Genomic DNA, 13292 nt, shown 5'->3' with positions numbered 1-13292 from the left:
TTTGGTTTTCATGGAGAGGATTCTCATGGAGAATATTTTTCAACCCAAACTTGCAGCTTATCGGCAGTTTCCTGTCCTCACAGGTTTGTTTCTTATGATCTACCCTGGTTTCAGCAAAGGCTTTGCTATGGAAAGTCACGGAGTTATGTCCCTCATTGAATGTCTGTACAGACAAGTCATGTAAGAGTTTCCAAGATGGCAACAAGGAGTTTACAGTTTTACACTCCCTGTAACAGACACCTGGTTGAAGAAGTGAATAAATGAGTTCTGAGCCAGCTCATCTCCCGTTACCACCATAAACTGAGACTTACTCAAAATATTATTATCGCAGGCTGGGAGAGTTGGGGGTGTTCACCCTGGAGAAGGGAAGGCTCCGGGGAGACCTTACAGCACCTTCCATTGCCTGGGGGGGGCAACGAGAAAGCTGGGGGGGACTTTTTACAGGGGTTGACAGGACAAGGGGTAACGAGTTTAAACTGAAAGTGGAGAGGTTTAGATTAGATATCAGGAAGGAATTCTTCCTGGAGAGGGTGAGGAGGCACTGGGACAGGTTGCCCAGAGAAGCTGTGGATGCCCCATCCCTGGAAGTGTCCAAGGGCAGGCTGGATGAGGCTTGGAGCAACCTGGGCTAGGTGGAAGGTGTCCCTGCCCATGGCACAGCGTGGGACTGGGTAGGCTTTAAGGTCCCTTCCAGCCCAAACCACTCTGTGATTCTATTGTTCTATTGGTCAAACTTGTTTCCTGACAGTTAAGATACAGATTAGTTCTACTATTTCTCCAACCATTGTTTTTTTGGCTTTGCATTGGAATATGTTTTACCCTTTTATTTTAAATTTATTTTAGAAGGAGACTGATGGTAAACAGAAGTTTTAGCCTGACAGATGTTCCGTTTCTAACAAAGTACATTAATTGCAGACTGTAAGAGGCATTACCTGGACCCCAGTGTTAAGTAATATTTTTCCTTTTACAGGAGTTCCAAGTTAATAAAGGGATTAAAAAAAAAAAAGGCAGTTTCACACTGCTTTTACTGTACTGTGTCTCTTCATGCCATAGAGAGTTTTAGTTTCTCAGGCAACGAACCTGTTATATTCTGTCACTCTCCAGGAGCTAGCTATGGCTGGAGCACGATACTGGCCAGGAGGACTTTTGTTCTGATGATATGGCAGTTATCGTGTTCTTATCTTATTAACAGTGATCTGAGACCAATTTACCATTTGCACATTCCATAAAATAAAGGGATGAGTAAACAAAAAAACACTTAGCGAACCCAGTCTAAAAATATGCTCTACACTTCTTTTTCCCAAGTAACGAGCAACTTATTACAGCATCACGTAGCTTAGCTACAGTGTGACAGCGCCAGTGAGGAAGTCTGGCTCTTTAAAATTCGGCATCTAACTTAAAAAAAAAAAAAAAAAAATCCCTGTTCAAACATATTTTTAAATAGGAGAGATTAGAAACATTCCTGGTAGGGGGTGGCCATGAATTCCTAACTTGTTGGTGGGTAGCTAAATCCACTCATTAGACAGCTGGAGCATAACTGGCCCACTACAGCCTGATCCAGCCATCTTCTATGTCCCCATCAACATTTTAGCCCCGTTTTTAGAAGTTAGGAAGTCTTAATTCCCTGAATCATAGAATCATAGAATGATTTGGGTTGGAAGGGACCTTAAAGATCATCTAGTTCCAACCCCCTGCCATGGGCAGGGACACCTTCCACTAGACTAGGTTGCTCAAAGCCTAATCCAGCCTGGCCTTGAATCTTCACTTTTTTTTTTTCCCCCTGCAAAATATTTGCTGAAAAGGCAAATCTTTCTTCTGATGTGAATGACTGGAGTTAGGTAAGTGAAATGTCACCACTCAGACTCTACCATGTTTGTGCATTTTAGACCCTGATGCTACATCAAACACTAATGGAACAGCAGCAGCCATGAAAGAAGCTAAACAGGAAGAGCATGACATGGAAAAGAAGGATAAGGAAGAGCAGAAGGAAGCATTCACTGACCCATCAGTTCTGTCAGACCTAAATAAAACCCCAGGAGAAATCGTACCTCCCAGACTGGAACGGCTGTGGGCGTATATATGTGATTTGACTACTGGTCACAGCGTGAGCAGTATGGCTTGGAGCAAAGTAAACCTGGTGAGTTAACCCATCGCTCCTCCTAAGCTGTTTGCAAAATGGTATAAGCAACTGTTGGTGTAAAGTCAGTCCCGACTTTGCTGGGAGGGATCTCAGAGAGATCTGCCCCTGTGCTCTGCTCTGGTGAGACCCCACCTGGAGTGCTGTGTCCAGCTGTGGAGCCCTCAATATCAGAAGGATATAGACCGGTTGGAGCGAGTCCAGAGGAGGGCACGGAGATGATCAGAGGGCTGGAGCCCCTCTGCTATGATGAAAGGCTGAGAGAGTTGGGCTTGTTCAGCCTGGAGAAGGGCAGGCTGTGGGGAGACCTTATTGCAGCCTTCCAGTGCCTGAAGGGGCTACAAGGAAGCTGGGGGGGACTTTTTACAGGGGTCTGTAGTGACAGGACAAGGGGTAACGGGTACAAATTGAAAACAGGGAGGGTTAGATTAGATATCAGGAAGAAGTTCTTCCTGGAGAGGGTGGTGAGGCACTGGGACAGGTTGCCCAGAGAAGCTGTGGATGCCCCATCCCTGGGAGTGTCCAAGGCCAGGCTGGATGAGGCTTGGAGCAACCTGGTCTAGTGGAAGCTGTCCCTGCCCATGGCGGGGGGGGGGACTGGGTGATCTTTAAGGGCCCTTCCAACCCAAACCCTTCTGTGATTCTATGATCCCTGCAGTCAGGTATGTTGTCCCTGCATCCCACCCTGTATTTTGTCCTTCTGTGTAACAAAATCGCTACATTATTCTACAGGTTGGCCAGCTGTGCCATCCTTTTCCTACAGAAGTATCATGACAGCTTTATTTGGTCCAGAATACGTCAGTTTATCACAGGTGGTCACCTGAACAATAATGTTAAAATAATAGATTTGGGCTGTTACAGAATCCGAAGTTGAAATTTAAACCCCTACTACTAAACTTAATCACTCTCCATGGTGTTTATTCATGACAGTTTCAATACTGCAGCATTGTTTCTAACAGTAATCCCCCAAGAAAGAAGCATTCATCAAACTTTAAGGATAAGATGCATAATCTTATCCTTAACAGGCACAGATTTCTGAGCAGCTGGCCCAAGTTTGTTTAATTCACTTGCAGTGGAGATGAGAATGACTCGGGTGTCTCCACCTTCAGAGTAACGTAAGGCTCAGTTTTTCCACCAGAGCTGTCTTACGGCCACAACAAAAATAACAAGTGTCAGGAAGGTAAAAAGCAGGTGAGGATGGGAAACATAAAACCTGTAACATTACCCCGAGGAGAAAAAAAGAGAGAAAATAAAGACCGTGTTATACTGTTAGTACACCAGATCCCCAGATACTATAAAGTTGAACACATTTATAGACTTCAGTCTTAGAATTATAGGGCAAACAAAGACCTACTTTCAAAGTGTTAGTTTCACAAACTACTCGTGTGTAGGAAAAATTCACAGAGTTGAAAACTAAAGTCTTTCTGCTGTTTCTTACGTCTCCTTATGGTAAGGAATGAACAGAATTCATTGGACCCCACTGTCGAGAGCTGAAAGCTAGCAGTTTGAGGTGGGCACCGAAGCTCCTTTTACAGCTAACGCTGAGGGAGAAAAGTAGACGTGTTATTATGTAGTCCACTAAATACTGCACATGCAAACAGGGTTATGGAATAATGTATACTCATCTCTGGAAAGGGACGTATTTTTATGATGGCCAGGAAGGGGGGATTACAAACACTACTGAGAGTGACTATGAATGCACTCGTAGTTGACCCAGTCTCCCATATTCTGTAAATTCTGAAATTCTGTTCTTGTGTGCTATTCTACTTGCATACAACGCCAGCGTTACTCTTTCAGACTTTGCACCGAGAGTCAGTTAGCAGAGTTGCCTTTTAAAAATATACAACTGAACTGAGCTATAGCTGTTAATCTGTGCTTTCAGGATCTTTTAGCTGTCGGTTACGGTGCGTTCGATTTTAAAGAACAGAAGAAGGGCTTGGCTTGCTGCTGGTCACTGAAGAACCCCATGGTAACAAGCAGACAGTTTGTTTTCTTCCTTTTTCTTCATGCATTTTCCTGCTATACTAGTTTGTCTTTATTTATCTCCCTCTTTCTGTTTGAAAACAAGCAAGGCCTAGCCAGTAAGGTTGAATTTGCTAGCCCAAACCCACACATCTCTGGAAAATTGATTCCGACTGCAGTACCTTAAATCTCGGCACGAAGAAAGTGCCAGTAGGAAGCAGTTTAATTTCTGCCTCTCCATCCTCTCAACTGATGCTTCCACGGAGCTGCTGACTGTACCGGTGGTTTGGTAACACGGACATCTGTTCACAGGAACTAAACTCATTGCACACAGGACACCAAACAACTACCAGATGGTTACAGCTCTCAGGTAGCACCAGTCTATGCTAGGCAACTTAGCAATGCAGGTCTCCGTATCCCGGTTCCAACCCCTACAGCGGCCTGCCCGAGACCGTAAATCTGTTCTGTTGTTACTGTGGGGAGACCCAGCTGCGTAGAAATTATTTTTTAGATTGGAAAAGTCTTGGAGCACAGCAAAGGTGAACATAAATCCATTTACCTTTTGTTTTTCAAAATCTGTAGAACATTTGTTCAACAATTCCAAACTCGCATTACAGAGAACATCTGTATTTTCAGTGTAAGGATTATCCTTTCCAATCCATTCTCTGCTGTACTGTGAAATTCTGTTAGGCTGAAGGGAAAAACAAGAAGTGTAATTATCTGACCTAACTTCTCACAATACTGTCAAAAGACAGTAGATTTCATAGATGTAATGTTTACACCTTTACATAGCCACCTGAAAAGTGATCATTTTTAAACTAGCCATTTTTAACAAAATCTCAGAAATCTGTCCAAAGTCACATAGTAAAAAAACACCTGATTACCACTGAATTAAGATTTCTGCATAGTCTTTCGGTTTTCCCAATTTTACCAGTTGCAGCAAAAAAGAAACTGAACCATTTAGAATACAGTACCCGATTTCTGTCTAGAAGTAGTCACTATGGTCAGCATCATTGGAACTTTCCCGCAGAGCCAGGCAATTTAGTATCCAATTTTGAGAAGACCGACATGAATTAAGAAACTAACTTAAAACATTCTTGTATTTTCCTACTGGGCAGTGGCCAGAGCGTATTTTCCGGTGTGAGCATGGTGTTACTGCTTTGGATTTTAGTACGGCAAGCCCAAATCTCCTAGCAGTTGGAATGTACGATGGTTCTGTAGCAATCTATAACGTACAAGGTCGGAACGATGCCGCACTTTTGGACAGTAGGTAAGGCTGTGATTTCTCATCTCCTCCCACCTGGGTCATGTCTTAGCAAATAACAAAAGATCCACAACCGAGAAGCCGAGGGAGTAGTAACAGTCGTGATAAGCAGGGCTTGTGAATGCTCGGGGATGTGGCCCGATTTTTTCATTTCCAACTTTTGTATCTTCCAGTTTTGACTGGAAATGCCTACATAAACAATACTCTCAAATACTGGAAGTTTCCAGAGGAAAACTGCAAACACAAACATTGACAATGGTGCATAGTGCCTGGAAGGGCCTGAGCTGGCCAACCAGACTTCTCCCCTCCACCTATTCACACCGACAGAGCCAGATCCTCAGACACTGCCATCCTGCCTCTGCACTGCCATCATTCTCTATTCCTATTTCTGCCAGCAAATGCTTATGCTACTGGAACACCACTGCTCCTTATTTGGGGTATGGAACTCTCTGCGCTGTTGCTGTGCCTACACAGCGAGTTCCCCATGTCGGAAAGGTGAAACAGACAAGTGCTACGCTCTGACTTCGTGAGAAAATGCAAGTTACCACCACACATCATTTTATACTTCATCTACTAACTAGGACAATCCTGCCCTAGATAATAAATCCTTTGGGAAACCATAAGGAAAACATAGCTTTTGGTGTTTTCTCACTGATTCCACTTGCCAAAAATGGAGAGAACATCAGGATAGGTGAGGGATGAGCAGAAATTAAGAAGAAAATGAGAGGGAGGGGTGATCAGGGAGACATTTGCCCTAAGGGCAGTTCCCCAGGCCTAGGGCACTCTCCTACAAGGTGCAGAATGATTTCATGATTCAGGTACCAGTGAAAGGTATGTCAGCATGTGAACAGTGTCCTGAAACGAAATATCAAAAATGTTTGATAAAACATTTCCTGGAGAAAACAGCCAATGTTCAGATTTTTTTTTTTCCTAAAGACAAGCTAAACAACATTTCTGCTATAAGACTTGACGTTCATTACCAAGTGGAGGGTTAATTAATATTTTTTCAAATAGATTGTCTTCTCTTTGTTCATACATGATTTATCACGTGCATCTTTTGTCCTAGTGAATCCACAAATAAGCATACAGGTCCTGTATGGCAACTGAGGTGGGTGGAACAGGGCAGAGGTGCAACAGGAGATGGCAAAAAAGAGAGATTAATCTGTATCTCAGCGGATGGCCGAATAACCGAGTGGTTTATACAGAAAAGACTAGATTGCACAGGTAAGCATCCTCCCCTGCAGCCTTTCTGCAGAGGGATAATACCTGGAATTGCCATGAGCATTCCAAAGAAGCACGAGTTCTCCACAGCACTGTCACGTACCTGTTTGACAAGAACTCTTGCTATTTGCACAGATCTGATGACAATAAAGCGAACAGAAAGCAAGAAGAAAAAACTACTAGGTGAGAATGAAAGAAGTGAAGTTCTGCTATCTCGACAGGCAGCTGGAATGTGCTTTGACTTCCATCCAAAGGTAGGCTCGGGAAGTCCACCCTGGCTAAAGTATTCAGGAAAACTACGCAGCGGGGGCGAGATCCTCAGCTGGAGCTACTTTAATACTAGCCTGGGACTTGGCAACGCTATTTAAAACATATTTACCTCTGAAAGAAATTGCTTCTGAGCTAATAACAGTTTTACCCAAAATAGATGATACGGCAAACCAAGCAAGTGATCCCTGTTTGTGAACACCTGTATCGTTGCGGCCACATTGCCTTCGCTTTGGGCCAGACCCTAGGGTGGATTTCCTCTGCGTGTTGGTCAGATCAGTGAGAATTTGACTGTTCAGCATCTCCCAGCTCTAGGACTTAGATGGCTGCGCCTCTCTTTATCCAACTGAAGATTTTCTCCCCCGAGCTTTTGAAGAATTCATGTGTTTGTTCGTGTGGATCGCAGAAAGTCCGAGGTTTTCAGGAGTCAAAAATCACAGCCCACGTTCTGCACAGATGGAGAACACATAGAGCACATCTGATAGATTCTGGCACCACTCTGTGAACAGCACAGACACCTCTGCAGCTCACAACACCCTGGCCACTCCACCTTAGTTCTTCAGAGGCCTGCCACTGCCAAACTCACCCAGTCCTTTCATAGATTCTTGGATGAGTGATAAATAAGTTAATCTAACTTAGGCTGCTTTTACCTTTCTTACAGGATACTAATTTTTATCTTGTTGGAACAGAAGAGGGCCTTATCCACCAGTGTTCTCGTTCATGCAGTAAGCAGTTTCTAAAGACATACAGAGGCCATAAGGTGAGTGATACACAGAAAAAGTAATGACACCAGAAACTGTTCAATTAAGTTCACAAATGTAAGTTTCTTTGCTTATATTTACTGAACAAAACATCTGCAAGAAAAGAGACCTTAACTACTTCCATTAGGAATGAATGCCCTTAGCATAAGGCGTCACAGGCTTACAGGATTACTTTCTACACTAGAAGAACTTTTAAAAAGTAAATTATTAAAATTTGTACTATGAACTGTTTTAAAGCTTTAGTTCTGGCTTTATTTTAAGAAAACAGTCAGTAATCTGACTGTGCTGCAAACCACAGTTAAATAGCCTTACCTCTGAGAGAAGGGGGCAGAATTTTAACAGCACCTCTGCTTCACCCAGGAAGCTGCCCTTTCAGCATCAGCTTCTCTAACAGCTGGTGAAGGGAGAGGATCAGCTGAATGCTTTTTATTCCTAAGCTCTCTCCTGTCTTATCACACCTGCTGCATCCCGACTTCCTACAGGTACACATAGCACAGTGCTGGTTTTGCTATTAAGGGCAGAGGACAGTCAGGGATTTCCATGCAAGGTCACTACTGAAACCCGTCCTGTGAGGCTGCAGCTCTGGGATAACACCTTTCTTTGTTTCACCGAGGGTCCCGTGTACAAAGTCACTTGGAATCCATTCAGCTCTGACATATTCCTAAGCTGCTCTGCAGACTGGAGCATTATTTTGTGGCACCGGGATTCACAGACGCCCGTTTTAGCTTTCAGTTCCACCCCTGCTTTTGTTCATGACATTACGTGGTCTCCAAAATCCGCCTTCGTATTCGCAGCAGTGAACGAAAGCAGAGTGGAAATTTGGGATCTTAGTGTCAGCACGTAAGTCATGACTTTTCTCAAAGAAGATTCTGAAACCTAATTGCACAAAGGCTGCGTGTTATTGCCCCATCAGTATTGTGATCATGCCAACACAATGCCACGTGCTGGCTCGGTTATTGAGAGTACTGCATGTTGAGATACTCATTTTGTAAAAGCAGAGGGTAGTTACCAGAGAACTGTGATTATAAGGGAAGGAGCTGGATACCTCGTGGAACTGGTAACGGGTAAAACAGAAATCATAGATTCTACCACTGCCACAGTTCAAAGGGAAAATAACAAAACCGAGCTACTGCAGAACGTTATAGAAAACAAGACAGTGAGCTCAGATACCTCCCGTGTTTTCCCACCACTGTGCCGTCTGTACTACTTAGTAGTAGTTATGACAGCACGAAGCCCACAGTGGAGCGGGAGGCCCACCACATCTTGCCGTAGTAAAAAGCAAATTATTCATATAATAAAAAATATTAACCACCGCCCATATTAGGCAACAGGACAGATTTTAGGCAATCGGGATATCTTAGTCAGCAGCTGGGAATTTTGTTCTGGTAGAGACCAAACCAAACACTGTCTCACTTCTTAGTTTTTCAGTTAATCTAGAACATAAAAGGTAAAACATGCAACATCCATCAGGCCCGCGTCATGGCTAGACTCGACACAGTAGTACGGGCAGGCAGACACAATGTTCCCTATTAATTCTTACCTCCGCTGGGTTGCAGCTTCAACGCCGTGATCTCTTCCTTTGCCAACCCAAGAGAGAAGTTCACATCTGCCCTCTTCGCTAAGAACACCGACTGCCTTCTCGTAGGAGACAGGGAAGGAGAAGTCATTGTGTTCAAGCTGCGGAACCTGGCTGCTCCCAGCAGTAATCAGGTACGGCTCACTGGGAAAAGGCGGTGGTCCTGAGGCCTGCATGCTCATCTGGCACTTCAGTCCCCAGAAGGGAGTTTCTGCTAAAGACCTAGCTAATAAATACTGAAATAGGTGGGATCAGGTAGAATTCCATCACCAGATTAAAACCTGAGGTGGTTCCTGCTCTTCCGTAGTGCCATACCACTCGGAACTTCAGGAACAGTTACGTCAATGTTATCCGCTTTCACTTGATCGCAAACCCAGAGGTTCCCAGCAGCTGGATTTGGGAGGGATGCTCGGGCAAGGGCAGGAAGGTGGAGCTTCCTCTAAACTGCAGCTGGCAGGATGCCCTTACCTGCTGACACGGCATCCACCTGCCCTCTCCTGGCCACCACCAAGACAGTCTCCGTTGGTGTCAGCCCTTCGGCTCCGCCTGAAGCCACTACTGCTCCCAGCCAGGGCTCTTCTGGCCTACATGGCCTGAGAATTTGACTTGCCTCCCAGCTAGGGACCTTTCCAATCATACCATTGCCGAGATCCCGCGGCAGCGTGAAAGCTGACTGATGTCAACTTGTGAATCCCTTCTGTTCGCTTTTGCCTAAATCAGGGGTAATTTACACCAAAGCCCCACTGGGTTCTCCTTGCCTGGTCCACGACACAAAATTCTGATGCCACCCTGGGCACTCTGGCACTGGTGGATCCCTCCTCCAGGACCTGCCTGCAGGCAGCCTACAGCCCCAAACTGTGCTGCTCCCTTGGTCCTTTCAGCTCGGAGCAAGTAGCTTTGGCTTACTGGACTTGGGTTCCCAGTTTGTACAGCGGGCTGGGACTTCTTAAAATCCCTCCTCAGTTACGTGGCACAAAACACTAAACTTGAGTTAGAGAGAACCAAAATGCTGATGTTAATCTAGCCTTCATTCATTAAGCACTAATAATTCACAACTGTCAGCGTTGCATTTAGAAATTCTGGGAATTACCAGCCTCATTTCCCAAGTGCTGTAAACGAGTGAGCAAAAAGATAGTTCCCTTAAAAACTACAAGTGAGGCCACTGTTGTTAAACTTAAACACCAATAATTTTATTTTCTATTTCCTACAAATCACCACGAAACAACCCAAGTTCTCTGAGCAGAGAAGTTGTCAAGTTAATAGGATTATAAGGATAAATTTCCAGGTATGTCACCAGAGCAGGACTAAAACCATCAGTGCTTAATTTCACAGACTTTGGGCATGTGGCATGAAAATGCATGTTTGTACGCTGCTAAGTATAATGCTACAAATGCAATCCAAACAGGCCTGTCAAAAAATGCTATTTTCAAGGGGCACTGCTAGAGGTAAGCCTAGCATTAACAGAATTCCAAAGCAGGATCAGCTGACATCATACAAACTACCTTAGTCTGCTTTCTGTGGGCTCACTGTGCAAGCAATTCTGTGATCTGTTCATAAATAGGAATTTTGGATCACTGCATGTTTTACACTGCAATAACAGCTCTTTTTTTTTCCTCGTTTTACAGGTCAATACCTTACATGACATACTTGGTCCTGCTGTAGCTATTTAACTGCAGCCAAATGACACCACTTCTCAGTTGGTAACCAGCAAGAAAGACTTACTGTAGTATTAACATAAACCATTTATTATTCTTTTTCAATCATTAAAATTTCTCTTTGAAATCAGACTGGTTAGAAACTTCTTACAAATGCTCTCAATTTTCACCAGAAGTCCCCCTCGTTAGACAAACAATTAATACACAGATGGCCATCCCTATAATACAGATGAGGTAATACAAAGGTCTCCGTAGTCTTTCTCCTTGTTTTTTTCCTCCAAGGTCTTTTCTCCTCGGATTACTCAAAAAGCAAAAATGCCAAAATCACCTCCTGTTAGGCCACTCCGTAACACAGCCTAAGTCCTTGTCAGAGGTAGCCTTATCTCCCCTGGGAAATCAAGAAAACGAATGGCCTTTTCATCAAATCCATCTCATCTGCCATCCCATAAACCCCTGAGGGTGAAAGCTGAGCTTTGTGTGGGGCATCAACCACTCCTGCGAGCTACAGGTCATCCCACACCAGGCAAAAGTAGAGACCAACGTTTTCAGCCCCTGACACCTTAGGACAGTGTCAGACTGCAACTCAAATTTCCTCTGTTCCACACTGCCACTCGCCTGAAGCTCCTCCCGTGGGACAGCCGTGTGGTCCCTGACTCCCACAGCTCTGGAGGCTGGAGCTGTGGTTTTCCAGGTCTCCCCAGCAGCTGGAGAGACGAAAGCTGTGGGGAACACTTGCATTGCTGGGTGGAAGCAGCAGCGTTTGGCTGTCTAGGCTGTCTTTTGGTGGGGGGGAGGCAGAGCAGAACAACCCAAAAAAAGCAGCCAGCGAGCCTGCCAACTGATGGAGACCACAGCTGCCGGCTCCAGGAAGCACTATGTACCCACACCCAAAGTTGATAGATACAGAACGTTCAGCCTCTCTCCTTAGCCTGACCATAAACGTCCAACATTTAAACACATCACTGAAGTTAAAGCTCATTGGCGATGCATTAACATTCACTTCCTCCTGCCTTGTGCACATTTTACAGGGAACAGGCCTATTACTCTCCACATAATGTAATCTTTGCGCACCTCACAGACAGACACCCATTAAGGTGAATCATGTGTTAATCATTGTTACAAATCTGAACAAAACGCACCATATATTTTCCACCCGTGGTCATGGCTGTTTACCTACTGATGCTTCGGGTAAGAAACGAGCTTTCTGCCAAGGCCGTAACAAGTAATTCACCCTGCACATCGTGTAAACTGGTAACTGTTCCATTACGGTGCTGGGAAACACTTGCGCTCGGAAGTGCTGAAGATCTCCAAAGTTCCTCGTGAATTTTGTTCTTAAACATGACATTTCTGATCATGTAAGTGACAAATTTTCTCCTTAAGGCATTTTATTGCAAGAATTGTTTATAAAAGTTTACAGCCACTGCAGCCATCAACATCCATGGCAACATAACCAACCTACTATGCTCCGGTCCAAGAGTAACTGCTCCACGCTGCTTTAGTGAACCTGCTTCTGCCTTCCAGGTATGGCCAAAAGGAAAAGGATGGCAAGGACACCGACCTGTTGCTGCTCTGTGCTTTGTTCCCTCTCTTTTTTTATGCCATTTTGGACGGGGGCCTCACTGCAGAGACACCTGAGCCGTGCAGCTGCAGCGGAGCTGTGTCTAACTCACTGCGTGCGGGTGTCTGTGAGGCAAACACCCATGGGTGTGAGCTACATCGCCTTGTACAGGTTGTCAGAGCGAGTATGCTGTGCTCTGATGCTCCACGTGCTGCAGGATTGCATCCTATCACATAGCACACTAGGAATTGTAGCAAGGCACTTTACCACAAAACCCCCTCAAGTACATGATTTTGTTGTGTGCATCTACCCAGCACCGGCAGTGAAGCATTGGCAGTTTCCAGCTGGTCAAGACGATGCCTGGCAAGAGAGCAGGGCAGGAGTAACGAAGAGGTACGCAACTGGCCATCACCCGAAGTTGTTAACTCCCTTTTAGTTTGGGATCACTAACAGAAAAAGATCGACGTTGCGTAAACCGTGCTAACAGGCATGACCGTGCAGCAGGCTGTGTGGGAAACACTCAGAGACAAACCCCATTATCTACAAACCAGGCAACAAACCCCCTTCCGTTTCACAGAACGTACATTGATCTAAGCCCGTGCCCTATAAACATGTTACACTCCATGTGTTCCTACAGTAAAGCAGTTACAGTCTTAAGAAGTCTTTTAATACCTGAGTGAAATCCCAGCACAAATCCCAAAGCACTTAAAACATGACCGGAAACAAGCGATTAACTTGTTTTTAGCAAACATGAAGTCATCCTCGGAACGAGCCCTTACTCAGTGGAGCGGATGGGCTGTCGGTATAAAGGCGAGGATCGCAGCAGTCCTCCCCACCTCGGCCTCGCAGATCCCTCTGCCCTGCCCGCACCAGCCTCCAAGCATCTGCAGA

At 44.9% G+C, this 13292-nt stretch overlaps 1 protein-coding gene across 1 annotated transcript in view; it reads left to right on the top strand.

Annotated features, from left to right (window-relative positions):
- The window catches only part of LOC104505728 (WD repeat-containing protein 78-like), a gene marked incomplete at its 5' end in the record, with an annotated part of 18214 nt that extends 7356 nt beyond the window's left edge, over positions 1 to 10858 (top strand). Inside the window, 10 exon segments of the mRNA XM_010146416.1 lie at positions 1 to 83; positions 1887 to 2137; positions 4020 to 4106; positions 5218 to 5369; positions 6430 to 6587; positions 6720 to 6838; positions 7513 to 7611; positions 8226 to 8452; positions 9169 to 9322; positions 10814 to 10858. The exon segment at positions 1 to 83 is cut by the window's left edge and continues 11 nt beyond it. Coding sequence (XP_010144718.1) covers positions 1 to 83; positions 1887 to 2137; positions 4020 to 4106; positions 5218 to 5369; positions 6430 to 6587; positions 6720 to 6838; positions 7513 to 7611; positions 8226 to 8452; positions 9169 to 9322; positions 10814 to 10858 — 1375 coding nt within the window.
- Between the last annotated feature and the right edge of the window lie 2434 nt (positions 10859 to 13292).

Source organism: Eurypyga helias, unplaced genomic scaffold (genome assembly GCF_000690775.1).
Source record: "Eurypyga helias isolate BGI_N326 unplaced genomic scaffold, ASM69077v1 scaffold22082, whole genome shotgun sequence".
NCBI classification, from domain to species: domain Eukaryota; kingdom Metazoa; phylum Chordata; class Aves; order Eurypygiformes; family Eurypygidae; genus Eurypyga; species Eurypyga helias.
Note: the sequence above shows the minus strand (reverse complement) of the source record. Positions and strands in the feature narration are given on the sequence as shown.